Below are 16,453 nucleotides of genomic sequence, written 5' to 3'. Positions count from 1 at the left end.
AGTTCTGTCATCTGTGAAATGGGACTACTTGGGTATGTGGACAAGGGCTGCTTCGAGGATCAAACGAGATGGGTGGGAAGTCAGTTTGTATGAAGCCACGCGAGGGGTAAGGATGACACAGCCCTGCTTTGGCTGTTCTCTGGGGCTTTGGGAAGTGGGGGAGAGCTGTGCTGCAGGCTGCAGTTATTGGGTGGGAGGTCCTGTGCTGGAGCCCAGCTTGGCTCAGCTCCTGGTATTGGACCACCGCTCAGCAACCACCAGGCTGGAGGCATGAACGGTCGGGGATGAAGGGAAGAGGGGGAGGTTCAGAGCATCTTGAATCCCAAGCTCTGTCCTGTAGAAATGGGAACCTTGGGAAGTTTTGGGCTTAGGAGGACTTTGGTGGACTTGGTTTTAAGGACAGTGACTTGGGTAGCAGTGGGTAGAGTGGAGGCCAGAGGGGAGGTTCAAGGTACAGAGAACAGATAGAAGAGGCTGCCGCAGGCGCCCAGGCATGGTCGGTGGGTGGCGTGAGAGCGCGATGAAAGCAGCGGCAGCACTGGCCGCAGAGGGAGGTGGAGCAGTGGCATCAGGCGCAGAGTCTGGATGGCAGGAAGGCCGAGGGACACTGTTAGAATGAGGGGAAACTGGTTGGACGGTCTGAATTGGAACCTGCCTCAGAGCCCACACCAGCAGGAGAGGGGGCCCTGGGAGCTGGCGGGGCAGTAATGTGCGAATCAGATCTATGTAGCCAGGGAGGAGCAGAGTAGGGAGGGGAGGGCAGGGGCCCGGGGGAGTGTCCGTGGACAAGGAGGAGGCTGGGAGGGTGAGAAGGGAAGCAGGAAGGGAACCGAGAGAGGCCACTTGTCCCTTGGCTTTTCCCAAGTCCTCTGGGTGGCACCTACCACATGGCCTCAACAACGTACATATTTTCTCCTCTCATAAGCGATTCCAGAATGGCTTACAGCTCATCATGTGGCCTATGTGTAAGAGAGGACGTGAGAGTGAAGTCCCTGACTACAGGGCTGTCCTCCGCCTGGGGCACTGCCAGAGGTGGCGATGGGCACTAACACTGTGCTCTCTCCGCAGCTATTTGGATGGGAACCAGTTCACGCTGGTTCCAGGACAGCTGTTTACTTTCAAGTACCTGCAGCTCGTGTGAGTATCCAGGCCGCGTGAGGACAGGAGGGCCTTTGGCATCTAACCATCAGAAGTCCAGCTTCCTGGAATTTCTGACAAACCTCACTTCTGGGCAGATCTGCTTTTTTTCCTTCCCCCTCTTCCCCCATCCCCATCCCTGTCCGCGTCCACGTCCCCTCTGTGTGCCTAGAGCTGTTTTGCCACCTAGTGGCCACGATTAGCAATTGCATAGTGCTGGGCCCTGTTGGGCTGGACCTGTCTCCTCTTCCTGCCCCATCTCCCGAAAACTCCTTGAGGCTGGTTGCTACTGTTAAGAGGGGTTATCCTTGCAAGGTTAGGTGCCAGGAGAAGCAGAGGGTGATGGAAGACTTCTCAGTCCAGCTCAGCTCTCAAACCAAATGTGAACGATGGCAGCTACAAATACATACCTGTAACTAGGTTTTCTTTAGGCTAACCTCTGCTTTTCTGTGATTTCCACCTTTGACCCTTTCCACTCCATGGAAACATGCAAAATAAGCCTCGGGATAATAAGTTCAGCTCCTTTTAGTCTTCCAGCCTATTTAGTTCTGCCCTGAAGTTGCGGCCCCCTCTCTAGACTGTCACTTTGATTGTCTTTATCTGCTCCTGGGCCAGATTCTACCAAAAAGAAACCCAGAGCAGTGCACTCCAAGTGCAGTCTGTGGGCCCACGTGAGTCCCAGAACTGTTTGTAATGGGTCTGTAATTACACAAGGCGCTTACACCAGAATCTAAATCAATATATTGCCTCCTTCGCTGAGAAAGTCTTGCTATGAAAATCATGTTAGCTAAGCGAAGCTATGCATGGTGACCGCATCTTGGCCCAAGTTTCTTATTGTGGGCTGGTGAAAGTTAGTTCAAGGACTGGGTACTTTGGGTGGTCTGGCTTACAGGGTTTGGAATCTCCAATTTTTCTGTCTTTGCTTAGTGACCTGGCCAGTGTGTGTTGAATGTTCCAGTGGGAGGCGTGGAGAGGGGATGGAGTGGGTGTGACTCAGTGGCTGGTGACAGTGCCAAAGAAAGAGAGTACTGCAAGTTCCCCGGCTCTTCTTTGGTCTAACCTGAAACAGCTCCACTAGTGTCTCGGACACGCTTGAGGAGGCAAGGAGAGGAAAGAGGACTCATGTCGAGCGAGTTCTTCCTGGGAAACTGCCTCTTGGGGGCTGAAGTGCCACCTCCTCATCACAGGGAAGGGTCACAAAGTGTGTTGAACATTCAGTAGAGCACTTAACTATATCTCCAAAGACAGGGGATGACTTGGAATCAGAGTAGAGGAAAGTTCAGGAGGAGGAGGTGAAGGTAGGTGCATCTTCTCAGTGTTTCCTCAGCCAAGAGTGCATGCAGTGGGCAGCTGTGAAGGCCCTGAAATTGTGGCCCCCTCTCTAGACTGTCATGGATTAGGAAGGATGCGGGGGGAGCGGAGGGAGGGTGATAAGGCTTCCAATAGAGGTCAATGGTGACTAGGACTGCAGCTGGAGGAGGATGTGATAAACTCAGGGAGGGGCTGGAGTTCACTGGTGTGGGCAGAGGGAGCAGGCTGTCCAGGAGCAGAGTGTGGTCTGCTCGGAGGACTTAAAGAAGCATAGTGAATCCCAAGCCTGGGAAGCCTGGGGCACGGGGAGCAGAGGGAGGGAGGAGCAGAGGCCAGACCCAGGAGCACTGAGAGGTGGCCAGTAGAGAGGCTGGAGTCCATATGCTAGGCACGTGGACACCACTGTGGTGTTTTGGTGAGGAAGTGGCCTCATCAGCTTTGTGTCATAGACTGCTCTGGTGCCACCTGTATGGCAGATGGATCAAAAGGGGCAAAGCAGTGGGTGAGAGATGAGGGCAGAATCCCAGGCAGGAACCAGGAGAGAGAATACTGGCTCAAGAGGAATAGGAGGGCAGGGTGTGAAAGGTGACCAGGGCCACCAGCCAGGGGCGGATCAGATGGGTGGGACGAGAGGGTGGATGTATGGGCAGGGGGCGTTGCTGGAGCTGGAGCTTGGGGAATGGGGTGTGGGAGGGAATGCAAGATGTGGACGGAGTTTGAGTGTGGGCATCAGGTGGAGGAGTTCATGAGAGGACAGGCTGGGACTACAGGGGAGGAGGGCACCATCAGCACAGGGGCATCCCTGATGGCACCCAGATTGGACTAAATGGGCCACAGATGGGGCTTAACGATCCCCATGACTCTTGGTTGAGTATGAAGGAAGCTTCTAGCAGAGACTGAGAAGGCACAACCAAAGACCCCGAAGACGGTCAGGAATGGAGGCATGAGGGTGGCTGGAGTTTTGAGAAGAGGAGGAAGGCGGTCAGTTGTGCCAGATGCTGCAGGTGACTTGGAGGGGCCATGGCAGCAGCCTGGGCATGGGGCTGGTGGACTGGCTTTGAATCTGCCTCTGCCTCCAATCAGATGGTGACCCTTCGGGAGTCACAGATCCCTGAGACTCTGGGTCTTTGCGAAACAGAGCTGCCTTCTCCCTCACAGGACTGCCTCGTAGGGAGGGTTCCTGAACCAGCCCAGCTAACGTCCTGGCGGGAGAGAAAGGAGTGGTGTGGTGGTGGTGCATGTGCCAGAAGCTTTCTCGTAGCTGAGCAGTGTTCCACTGTACCGAGGTGGCTGTGCCACAGTTTTCCCATCCACTCATCTGCTGGGGGACACAGGGGTTGTTTCTAGCATGGAGCTATTGCAAGTGTGATTTCCCTTCTTAATCTGCCTGGATCTGGTCCAGAGGCCACCGACACCCTGATGGGAGTGTTCCGATGGCGAAAAGGGGCAGAGCCAGGCTCTGCACAGAAGGGTGGGGTGGGGGTCAGGAAATGGAGGAGCCAAGCCCTGGTACCCGAGGGAGCTGAGGGAGCAGTGCAGGGCTGTAGCTAAGCAAGTGCTGTGCACCTGGGCTCCTCTCCACCCCTGGTTAACATGGCTGGGGAATGGCCCTGGGCAGAGTGGGGGAGGGGAAGAAGCCCATGACCATGAGCCAGGGCTGAATGAGTTCTTTCTAAACCATGATGCCTTTGCCTTTTCCAGGGACTTGAGCAACAACAAGATCAGTTCCTTAAGCAATTCCTCCTTTACCAACATGAGTCAGCTGACCACTCTGTAAGTCCCAACAGGGCTTGGGTGGGGGGCCACAGGGCTATGGGGCAATGGCTGTGAGTCATTCCTCAGCTCCAGCCTGTGCTGTGCGTTGCTCCCTGATCCCTCACGTGCAGACACTGTGCCCTCTGGAGAGGGTACTGGGCCTGAGAGCCTAAAAGACTTTCAAAAAACATCTTTCATTGTGAACCACAACATATGGTATATACAGAAAATAATAATGCAAAAAAAATTAAATGTACAGTTTAACAAATAATCAAAAAGCTAGCACACGTGTAGATACCAGGTCAAAAATGAAGAACTCCCAGCAGGGTATGGTGGTTCATGCCTCTAATCCAGCACTTTGGGAGGCAGAGGCAGGCAGATTACTTGAGGTCAGAAGTTCAAGACCCACCTGACCAAAATGGTAAAACCCTGGCTCTACCAAAAATACAAAAATTAGCCAGGCACTCCAACCTAGCGACAGAGCAAGGCTCAGTCTCAAAAAACAAACAAAAAAAATTAAGAGCACTTGGCTGGGCACACTGGCTCACGCCTCTAATCCCAGCACTTTGGGAGACAGAGTTGGACGTATCACTTGAGATCAGGAGTTTGAGACCAGCCTGGGTAACATGTGAAACCCCATTCACCTTCCAACGCCTTGTTTTACAGATGGAACAGTAGAGCCAGTACCCAAGAAAGGAAAGGGCCCTGACCCAGCCAGTCTCCAGGAGCAGGATGTGAGCCCAAGCCAAAATACAAAATGCAAAAAATTAGACGGGTATGGTGGTGCACATCTGTGGTCCCAGCTACTTATGAGGTTGAGGCAGCAGGATGGTTTGAGCCTGGGAGGTACAGGTTGCACCGAGCCCAGATCACGTCGTTGCACTCCATCCTGGGTGACAGAGCTAGACCCTATCTAAAAAAAAAAAAAAGAACAAAAACGTGCTATCTTTGATAATCCCCTGCTCCTGCCTCTCCCAGCTCCAAGACCCAGGCAACCACTGATCTGCTTTCTGTCACTGTAGAAAGCAGTGGGAGGCTCACTGCAACCTCTGCCTCCTGGATTCAAGTGATTCCCCTGCCTCAGCCCCCCGAGTAGCTGGGATTACAGGCACCCACCACCATGCCTGGCTAATATTGGCATTTTCTAGGGTTTTACATACAAATGAAGAGACTTGGTTTTGCTTGGCTTCTGCGCCCAGCATGATGACTTTGAGATTCATCCACGCTGTGGTGGTGGTGCGTGTGCCAGAAGCTCTTTCTCGTAGCTGAGCAGTGTTCCACTGTACCGGGGCGGCTATCCTGCAATTTGCTCACCCACTCATCTACTGGGGGGCACGGGGGTTGTTTCCAGCATGGAGCTATTGCAAGTGTGATTTCTCTTCTCAATCTATCTGTCTGCCATGGATGGATTTAATTACTTGGAAGCATTTTGGGACAGTGGCTTAGCCTGTGGGCTCTGGAAACTGAAAACTATAATGAAAATCCCTCCTTAATAACTTTTTTTTTTGAGATGGAGTCTCGCTCTGTTGCCCAGGCTGGAGTGCAGTGGCGAGATTTTGGCTCACTGCAACCTCCGCCTGGTGGATTCAAGCAATTCCCCAGCCTCAGCCTCCCAGCAGAGTAGCTGGGATTACAGGCGTGTACCACCATGCCTGGCTAACATTTGTATTTTTAGTAGAGACAGGGTTTTGCCATATTGGCCAGGCTGTTCTCAAACTCCTGACCTCAGGTGATCCACCCACCTCAGCCTCCCAAAGGGCTGGGATTACAGGTGTGAGCCACCACACCTGGCCCCTTCTTAATAACTTAATAATGTGACCCTGGAGAAGTTCTTTCACCTCTCAGGGCCTCAGTCTCCTCATCTGTAAGATGCGAGTAGTAACAGCACCTTCCTCACTGTCACAGCTTAATTTACAATAGTAAATTATTGTAGATGACTTTACTTGTCCACCCTGGAAGTGGTCGGCTGAGACAGTGAGCTCCCTGCAGGCAGGTCCTGGTCACGTGGCACCTTCACAGTGAACTTGCCTATGCGCTGCTGGGGCAGCCCCTTAGGGAATGTTCTGTCATAGCAGCAGCAACTCTGCTTTGTGGAGGGTTTATTAGCGCCTCACCTTGATTTAGCCCCCAGGACAGCCCTATCAAGTTGGCATTATTTTTGTCCCTATTTTATAGCCAAGGGAACTGATCGAGGCAGAAGGGGTTTAGGGGGCATGCTCAACTGGGCCACCAGTTTCTTAGGGCCCAGTCCATGCGCTTGCTGGCTGCGCTGTCTCCCTTCACAGAGCATGAGGTGGCTGCTGGGTGAGAGGGGCCTCCACATCCTGGGCAGCAGCCGAGCCTGAGGGGCCAGGCGCCAACACGGTGCCCTTCTTCCTCTGCAGGATCCTCAGCTACAATGCCCTGCAGTGCATCCCGCCACTGGCCTTCCAGGGACTCCGCTCCTTGCGGCTACTGTAAGTCTCCTCACTTGCCATCCCGCCAGGAAATCCGCCCCCCACCCAGGGTCCTGCCACCCACCTGGTGGGCAGAAATGTCCCCATGTCTAGGGCCTGTGCTGTGCCATGGTGGAGTCCAGAGCACTGTCACTTAAGCCGCTGTGGATACTCTCATTCCCAAGAAGCTGGGGTGTGTGTGGGCAATGATGTGAGATATAGGGGTTGCTGTCACCCCGAAGATGGATTTGTGGTGGTGGTGGGGGGACATCCAAAATAAGGCAGCCCTTCATTTGCATAGAAGACTTCTGTTCAGGTTGAAAATGTTTGTTTACAAGAGATTTGGGAACCTTTTCTATGAGTTCTCACTGTGAGGTTTTGCCTTGGGATCAAAGCCCTCAGTCCATCCATTAAGATGGCTTCAGTCAGCCCACCAGGGGCAAGGTGACATTCTCCCAGCCCTACCTGTGGCTGGCCTTCTTAACTTCCTTCCTAAGAAGAAGCTCCTCCCATTTAGGCTCCTCCCACTTAGGCTCCTCAGCTGAAGAGGGAGGGCTCTGGGGTCCTGTTTGTAATATAAACACAGTGTTTCAGTCCTCCTAAGGGCTAGGGGACAGGCGGTCCACCTGGAGGGTTTCTTCCCTGCGGCCAGTGGGGCAAGGTCTCTGAGCTGGGGGCCATCTCCCTCAGGGCACTGGAGGGTAGGCGCAGCCTGTCCCCTCTCTGCAGAGGGCTGGGCCTCTCCCTCCAGCAGCTCTCCCACAGCTGTCCCTGGATGAGGCACCAGCAGCCTCTTCTCTTCTCAGGTCCCTCCATGGCAATGACATCTCCACCCTCCGAGAGGGCATCTTCGCAGATGTGACCTCCCTGTCTCACCTGTGAGTACTCCAGCCCCATTCTCTGGGCCTCTTTGGATTTCAACAGGAAGACCCCACCTCCTGAGATTGTCAGAACTTGTTGCTTTTATCCTGAAATTAAGCTTGTGAACCTCCCATGTGCACCTTCTGGGACTCTTGTGTGTCCAGTGGTTGATCAGCCACAGCAACAGAGCAAAAAGTTCCTCGCGAGCAGTAGTGAAGGGTCTAATGACCAATGGTCGGTTGCTGTGCACTTTGTCTGCCTCAGCTAATGTGCTCCTCGCAGTTATCCTGCAACATAGGTACTGTGGTTCTCATCTTCACACCAGGAAGTGGATGAAGAAAAAGTGAGACACTTGCCCGAAGCTGCACAGCTGCGGGTGGTGGGGTTTCTGACTCCTAGGCCAGTGCTCGGAAGCGCTCCCACCGCACTGCGCCTCTGACTTCACACGGTGGGGGATAAGCTCTGGAATTTACTACCTCCAATAGGTGCTGTAATTTGATGTAGAATTACTTCCAAAACCTTTAGCTGGCAGTGCTATGAGAATTCTTTAAAAGTGGCAGGCTTGATTTCTCAAAAATCTCGACAAAGGATTACTGTATAACCCAGCAATCCACCCTAGGGGGTATATTCAAAAGAACGCGTGTACCCAGTGTTCACCACAGCAAGATCCACAATAACCCTGAAGTGGAAACAGCCTGTGTCCACAGATGATAAACAAAATGCAGCACATACATACAATGGGGCATTAGCCATAAGATGATGATGTTCTGATGGGTGCTACCACATGGATAAATCTTGAAGGCATTGTGTTAGGTGGAAGAAGCCAGACACAAGATGATGACTATTGTATGATTCCGTATATATGATGTACCTAGAACAGCCGAATTCATGGAGACCAAAAGTGGAATGGTGGATGCCAGGAGTGGAGGCCGAGCCATGGGGACTTGGTGTTTAATGAGCACAGAGTTCTGTTTGGGGTGATGAAAACACTTTGGAAGTAGGTAGCGGTGAGGTTGTATACCACTATTCAATCAATGGCACTGAATTTTTGTACACTTAAAATGGTAAAAGTGGCAAATTTCATATTATATATATATTTTTCCATATTAAAAAATTAATGAAGTCAAGAAGCACTGGGCTGTGACAGGGGCATCCTAATTCTGGAGGTTGGGTTGGGCACATTCTCTCCTGGTATCTCTCGGCACTACTGGCCGAGGCAGGGTGGGGGAACTGTGGCCACATGGACTATGCCTGGAACCCCAGGTACAACTGTCTCCTTTGGCTCTCAGCCCCATCCTCAAGCCCCAAAAGGGCCTGGTGGGCAGGCATACCCAGGTTGGAGAGCCTTTTGGGCCCCAGCCACTGTTCTTGAAGTTCATTCACTCATCAGTCTCGCTAGATTTTCTCAGTTCTAAGACGCACCTTTCCTACATTTTAAACTCTAAAACCAGAGTCTATATTTAATATGGTAATGTTCCCCATCCCGCCGAAAGCATGTTAAATCATCAATTCATCAGTCTTAGACTTCAAGAAATAAAATAGTAATAGGTGCTGCTCTTTAGGGTCTCCCTGAATCAAATACTGTACTCTGTGCTTAATCTATGAGGTCTTGTTTACCCCATGACTGAATCAGGAAGTGGGTTTTTTGTTATGCACCAGCTCCACATGATTGGCAGGGACTGCCTTGAGGACCCAACTGAAGATTCCAGGGCTGGGCCTGGACTCAGTAGGAGGGGTGCAGTGATTGATTTGTAAAGTCTGCCATGACAGTGGGAGAGGTAAGGGGCTTTGCCGCAGGTGGCAGGATTTGATTTATTTTTTCCATTTTACAGTCCTAGGTTCTAAAAAGATAGGCAGCTTCTGGCCAGGCGTGGTGGTTCATGCCTGTAATCCCAGCACTTTGGGAGGCTGAGCCAGGTGGATCCAGGAGGTCAGGAGATCGAGACCAACCTGTCTAACACAATGAAACCCCATCTCTACTAAAAGTATAAAAAATTAGCTGGGCATGGTGGCATGCGCCTGTAGTCTCAGCTACTTGGGAGGCTGAGGCAGGAGAATCACTTGCATCTCGGAGGCAGAGGGTGCGGTGAGCCAATATTATGCCGCTGCACTCCAGCCTGGAAGACAGAGCGAGACTCCTCAAAAAAAAAAAGTTAGGCAGCTTCCCTAGGATCTGAATTTAGGTGCATCTAATTCCAAAGTTCTTTACTTATTCTTTGCTCTGTTACCTTAATAAATACATCCCAGGTAACCAGAGCGACTCTAGTGCTGAAGAATTTACTAACACAAGGTTTCTGCCCACTGTGACAGTTTGGGATCTTATAAAGAGAATTCAAAAGAAGCAGTGACTAACTTTGGGCAAGTCCAAGGGCCTTCACAGAGGAGGTACCATTTATGCTGCCATTGGAGAGGAACTAGGAGTTGGCCAGTTGAAGAAAGTGAGAAAAAGAATTCTACGAAGAGGGAAGAGCATGTGCAAAGGCATGAAAGCCAGCAAAGGGCATGTTCAGGGATGCTACGTTGTCCAGTACAGGATAAAGGATGCTTGGCTAGGGAAGGAATGTGGGGTGGGAGGAGACGGATCTGGAAGGGGACACTGGAATTCAGTTGTGAAGGGCCGTTTGTGTCTGCTAAGGAGTTCGGACCTCATTGTATATAGAAAGGGAATTGCAGAGAATTGAGTTGTAGGAAACTCCTGGGAAGCCCATGGTGACATACAGAAGGTGAGTGGGATGGGCGGAGGCAGGAGTGAGCCCTGCTGGAAGTGGTGACTCTGGACATAGGCCAGGTGGGGACAGTGTTGTTTATCATTCCTACTGACCTCCAATTCACAGGGGCTTGTTTCCATCTGTGTTGGATAATTTTTGGTTGCATGCTCATTTTTGCTAGCATGTCTTTAGGAATTCTGAAGACCTAAATTGGAGATGCTCTGGAGATGCTCCTCTCCAGAGAGCATTTGTGCTTGTCTCTGCTGGGCACCAGGGGCCGCTGCCACCCTGGAACCACGTAGCTTTTGTTGCATACCCCTGGGCATAGCTGAGTGTCCACTTTCACTGTCCACCTTGCCGGGCTAGGCCTTTTCAGCATCTGGTCTACATTTATACCTTCGCATCCCCCCTTAGTGTCTCTTCTACTCAGGGTTTAACTGTGCAGATGGGCAGCTTGCTACCTTTCCTCCTTTCTCGTGAGAACCAAATAATACCCAAGTACATCTTTTTTCCAGCTCAAAATCTGGAGGGTTTTTATTTTTTGTTTGATACGAAGCCTTGCTCTGTCACCTAGGCTGGAGTGCAATAGTGTGGTCTCAGCTTACTGCAACCTCTGCCTCCCGGGTTCAAGCAATTCTCTTGCCTCAGCCTCCCAAGTAGCTGGGATTACAGGCACCTGCCACTATGTCTGGCTAATTTTTTGTATTTTTAGTAGAGACGGGGATTTCATCATGTTGGCCAGGATGGTCTCGAACTTCTGACCTTAATTGATCCACCTGCCTCAGCCTCCCAAAGTGCTGGGGTGAGGGGAAGGCATGAGCCACTGTGCCTGGTAAACACTGTAATTTATTATTTGATGAAACCCCAGAATAAAATAGACTGTACACTCTGATGGACAAACATATACACAGGAAATGGAAGGGAATACACTAAAATCAAATTAGTTGCATTTATGGGTTGATAGATGGTTCTCTTCTTTTTGAATTTCCTTTGCACTGAGATGTTGTGCTTTTCTTGTGCTTTAGACAGGCATTCATTCATTCAGCAGATATTGGTGCCTGCTAGTGCCTGACACAGCTGCGGACTTACTGGTCTCTGCCCTCAAATGCAGGAGACAGTATTGCACACAGAAAGATCGCCTGGGAGCGGGGCGGATGGTTCTACAACTTGCGAGGCAGCAGCAGAGGCTATTTCAGTCCAGGTTACATAAATAGGAACCAGGAAGGGGCTTGGCATGGACAGATCAAATAGCTACTGTTTCAACTATTTCCATATTATGCCAGAGATCAAGAACAAGGGTTATTTATACTCTGGCTGGGGTGTGAACCTGAATCCACAGTCCTTCTGGATTGACGTGGCCTGGCTGCAGTGTCTGCCCAACGACCCCTGCCCACCAAATACATCTCCGTCAGGCCTTGGCTCTGCACACCCCACTGAGTTCACAGCAGTTTTCGTCAGGAGAAATGGTCCCCAGATGAATGTGAATTACAAGTACTACCAAAAAGACGGCAAGGTGGTCCTCAGCCACAAAAAGCCAGCCTTTGGATCGATGAAAGCTTGTGATGTTGAATTCAGATGTGGCTTAGAGTCTGCTAAATATAAAAACAAGGAAAAGCAAGTGTGGGCCAGTCCAGAATTCATATTTTTGAATCACTTTAGCTGGGCCTTTGCACCATCTTTTTTGTGATGAAGTGAGGGGAAGGAGCACTTAATCTCAGGTGCCACTTGGCTGCCGTTTACGGAGGGAACCATAAGCCACGTCACGGGCCACACATCCACAGGGCCTCAGATTTCCTCTTGTCGGCCTTTTTCTCTAAATGAGCTACAGGACTGAAAGAAGGCATTCCAATCACCCTTCAACTCATGGCTCATTGCCAGGCCACACTCTGTATCATGTGCTATAAAAATACTTTTACATAAATTGTGTATTTATCTTTTGATAACATACTTATGTGACATCATGCTTTTTATTAGTATAAAAATACTAATCTGGTGAGTGTAAGCATTTTAAATATGTCACCATTTTAAAATTCCTGTTATCTTAGAGTCTTTGTTTTTCTAAACATACTGGCGCTTCAAAAAAAATCTTCCATCCATTAGCCAGGATGGATGCTGTCAGCAATTATGGAGCAAAAACCCAACCCATGCCGAGGTAGAACCTGCTGTTTCCAGAGCCCCTCCCTCGGCACCTCTTTGAGGTCATGTTTGCTTGTCTGTCTCCTTTCTCTAGGTTGCAGGCTCTTTATTGAAGCACGAAGTGACCCCCAGAGATGTTAAGGGAGCCACTCAAGGTCACCCAGGCAGGGTGCAGCTGCCTGGGGCCGGAGTCCAGGTCTTGTTCAGCCTGATTCATAAGATCATGAATCATCAGCTGAGCTGTTTTGGGGAATTGCTGTTCAGAGCCACTGCCGCTTTAATCGGCTTGCACCCATCTCAAGGGAACCACTTCCTCTGTCCTGCCCAGGAACAGGTGGAAATGGCAGGGCATCCATTGGTTACTTAGTAAATGTGCCCATTCTCATTCATGTTATTCAGCCTTATATCTTCAAAATAATGTTGCTATCGATGAAGTACAGGCATAAGGTGTTGATTTTCCTATTTGAATCAGAGAACCCTGGTTAACCCTCCCTCCCTCCCTGCCTGCCTGCCTGCCTGCCTGCCCTCTTACCCTCCCTCCTTTTCTTTGTTTTTTTTTTTTTTTTTTTTTGAGACAGTTTCACTCTTGTCACCCAGGCTGGAGCGCCTGGTGCAATCTTGGCTCACTGCAACTTCTGATTCTCCTGCCTCAGCCTCTCTGAGTAGGTGGGACTGCAGGAATGCATTGGCACGCCTGGCTAATTTTTGCATTTTTAGTAGAGATGGGGTTTCACCATGTTGGCCAGGCTGGTCTTGAACTCCTGACCTGAGGTGATCTGCTGGCCTCGGCCTCCCAAAGTGCTGGGATTACAGGTGTGAGCCATGGCACCCGGCTGGAACTCTGGCTCTTTTTTCCTCTCAAATCCATGTCTTGTCCATCTTTAAGTCTCTCACGTGGTTTAGTGGAGAGATTCTGAGCTTGCCCATCAGACTGGTAAGAAAGAAAGGGATTGGCAATATGTTGGTGCAGACGGGAGAGCAGGCACAGCCTTGGACTGATGGCCAGTGTGAGTGGATACAACCTCTGCCAGCAGGGCGGCTATTAGCATAGTACACGCTCTGCCTCTGCCCCCTGAGTCCTGCTTCTAGGCATCTGTTCTAGAGAAATATTCATACCTCACACAGAGGAGCCGGGCGCAGTGGTTCACACCTGTAATCCCAACACTTTGTGAGGCTGAGGTGGGCGGATCACTGAAGGCCAGAAATTTGAGACTACCCTGGCCAACATGGTGAAACCCCTGTCTCTACTAAAAATACAAAAAAAAATATATATATATATTAGCTGGGCATAGTAGTGCACACCTGTAATCCCAGCTACTCAGGAGACTAAGGCATCACTCAAACCTGGGAAGCAGAGGTTGCGGTGAGTCGAGGCTGTACCACTGCACTCCTGGGCCACAGAGCGAGACCTTGTCTTGAGGGAAAAAAACCAAAGAGGCACGTACAAGTGTTCACTGCCATTGGAAGCAACCAGAATGTCCAGCAGCAGGGACGCTGCTCACAGTGCCCTGATCATCCACTCTTCGGGATATTGTGGGACCGTGGACACAGTGAGATGGATGCTTATATACTGACTGGGAAGATTCCCCAGGTGTGCTGTTTAGTGACAAGGAGCAAGCTGCTCAGTAGAGCTGTGCTTTGTAAGGAGGAACCATGTGTGTACGTTGGGGGAAGGCCTGGAAGGCCTCACGCCTGAGCATGGTGACCCTGCAGCCGTGTGTCCCCTTGTGAAGGGCAGTGACAGTGAGCTGTAGACTTCTGTTTTTTGTAATGGGAATGTATGACAGTTTATGTGACCACTCCCCATTGACGAACATGAGGGTTTCCAGTCTTTCTATTACAAATAGGGCCATTGCACGGATGTCTTTACGTGTGCCCACAGGTAAACACCCAGAAACAATGGCTGGCTCAGAAGGCAACTGTGTGAGTCATATGATAAGTGTCACATAATCCCCCTCCACAGGGGCTCTACTATTTTGCACCCCCACCAGTAACACAGGACTGTGCCTTCAAAAATTGAGGTGAAATTCACATCATATCAAATTAACCTTTTTTTTTTAAAGTGTACAACTCAGTGGCATTTAATCACTCACAGTGTTGAGCGGGGCGGAGGCTTGCTTCGTCTGCAGTGTCTGAAAGTGGCTGACAATGAGAATGCATTCATGTGTTCTGTTTAATTAAAAATGCAAAGGAAAATAAGAGCATGGGTTTCAGAGGCAGGCAGCAGTGCATCTGGATCCAGGCGCTGCCCTTCGCTAGTTGTGTGACCCCAGGGAAATTACTTATTCCATGGGTGGCTCAGCGCCCACATCTTTGAGATGGAGAGAAGACTTGCAGAACGGGGCTGGTGACATGATGTGGTGCACAAACACAGGAAAGCCGCTGTCTCACTGCAGCGGTCGATGTGGGTTGCCTTCTCCCCATGCACACCGGAGGCAGTGCATTCGTAGGCTCTGGCCCCAACAACTTGGGTTCAAGTCCCAGCTCCCCGTTTCTCTGTGGGATCCTCAGTCTTTGTGAGCCTCGGTTTCTGCACATGTGAAATGAGGAGAGTAGTGTGTGGTGAGGACTGAGACAGTGTGTATGCAGTGCTTAAAACAGCACCGGCGGCTGGGTGCGGTGGCTCACACCTGTAATCCCAGCATTTTGGGAGGCTGAGATGAGTGGATCACCTGAGGTCAGGAGTTCGAGACCAGCCTGATCAATATGGTGAAACCCCGTCTCTACTAAAAATACAAAAATTAGCCAGGTGTGGTGGCGTGTGCCTGTAATCCCAGCCACCTGGGAGGCTGAGACAGGAAAATCACTTGAACCCAGGAGGTAGAGGTTGCAGTGAGCCAAGATCGCGCCATTGCACTCCAACCTGGTGACAGAGTGAGACTCCATCTCAAAAACGACAGCAACAACACAGCACTGGCTACACAGTAAATGTGAAATGGAGGAGGCTCAGATTTTTGCCAGCCCCTGGTGTAGTGCCTGGGATCCTAGGTTCACAGTGGGTGAGGAATCCTATGAAGCTGTAATGCCTGCTTCTCTCTGCTTTCTGCTCAGGGCCATTGGTGCCAACCCCCTGTACTGTGACTGCCACCTCCGCTGGCTGTCCAGCTGGGTGAAGACTGGCTACAAGGAACCAGGCATTGCCCGCTGTGCTGGGCCCCCAGACATGGAGGGCAAGCTGCTCCTCACCACGCCTGCCAAGAAGTTCGAATGCCAAGGTAAGCCCAGGAGCGTGTCCTCCTGCTGCTGGGGGCCACAGAACTGGCCCAGCACTTCAGGGTCTTCCCAACATGCCTGCATCCCTGTGGTGACCACTGGGCCGGGAGTCAGGGGACAGGAACAAGGCACCTGCAGCTTGATGACTGCCTTCCAGTCCTGACATGTCACGGACAAAAAAAGCCAGGCAGAAAAATCTCCGGCCATCAGGGTTATAATCCCTCCCTGTGGTTACACAAGGAAAATAAAAATAGCAGCAGTGTTTCTGGAAGCTCCAAGCCTCAGCAGAGCCAGCTCACAGACCTCCGTTTGGTAGGAGTTGTGTTCAACAGTTAACTGAGACCTCTCTCCATCCCTGGTGGAGCAGGGGACCCCGCAGCCACTCTCCTGATATTTTCAGAAATACAGAGCCAGAGTGTCACTGGAGGCTGCTTCCGCTTTTCCCCAAGACCCTCCACTGTGAGCATTGTAAATACATGTTCAGGGATTGAGTGACAGACAGCTCAAGCCCCAGAAGCCCTGCTGAGCACAGACAGGTGGCTGAGTGGCCGCTGGGCCCGGCTTTATGTGCAGGGACACAGCAGGGGGAGGGCACTGGAGGCCACGGAACATGGCCCTTGCCCTCTGCAAGCTCAGAGGCCACCGTCGGAAATGAAGCTGACAGCCGTTGGTTAATGAGGAGGTCCTGGGCCACCCTGCTCACAGGATGCTGTCACAGCCGTGACAGAGGGGTCTGATCTGTGGCTTGGCTGTTGGGAGCAAGTCAGTTTATGCTGAAACATTTGCTCTGTGTTTATTTAATGGGTAGGATTGGTGTTGGTGAGAAGGGTTTTCTTTGTTTTTGTTTTTTTAATTATTATTGAAATAGAACATGCACACACATTAAAGTACACAGAT

General features: G+C 50.9%; 1 protein-coding gene across 6 annotated transcripts in view; it reads left to right on the top strand.

Annotated features, from left to right (window-relative positions):
- SLIT1 (slit guidance ligand 1) overlaps positions 1-16,453 on the top strand; it is a 190,196-nt gene that overhangs the window by 152,448 nt on the left and 21,295 nt on the right. For all 6 annotated transcript variants that reach the window (XR_004732101.3, XR_004732100.3, XM_035268647.3 and 3 more), the window contains exons 22-26: positions 1,069-1,137; positions 4,150-4,221; positions 6,588-6,659; positions 7,445-7,516; positions 15,395-15,558. Coding sequence is in view for 4 of the 6 variants with exons in the window: in XM_035268647.3 (XP_035124538.2) it covers positions 1,069-1,137; positions 4,150-4,221; positions 6,588-6,659; positions 7,445-7,516; positions 15,395-15,558 (449 nt within the window). In the remaining 2 variants the exon portion in view is untranslated. The remainder of the gene's footprint in view (positions 1-1,068; positions 1,138-4,149; positions 4,222-6,587; positions 6,660-7,444; positions 7,517-15,394; positions 15,559-16,453) is intronic.

Source organism: Callithrix jacchus, chromosome 12, assembly GCF_049354715.1.
Source record: "Callithrix jacchus isolate 240 chromosome 12, calJac240_pri, whole genome shotgun sequence".
Classification (NCBI taxonomy): domain Eukaryota; kingdom Metazoa; phylum Chordata; class Mammalia; order Primates; family Cebidae; genus Callithrix; species Callithrix jacchus.
Note: the sequence above shows the minus strand (reverse complement) of the source record. Positions and strands in the feature narration are given on the sequence as shown.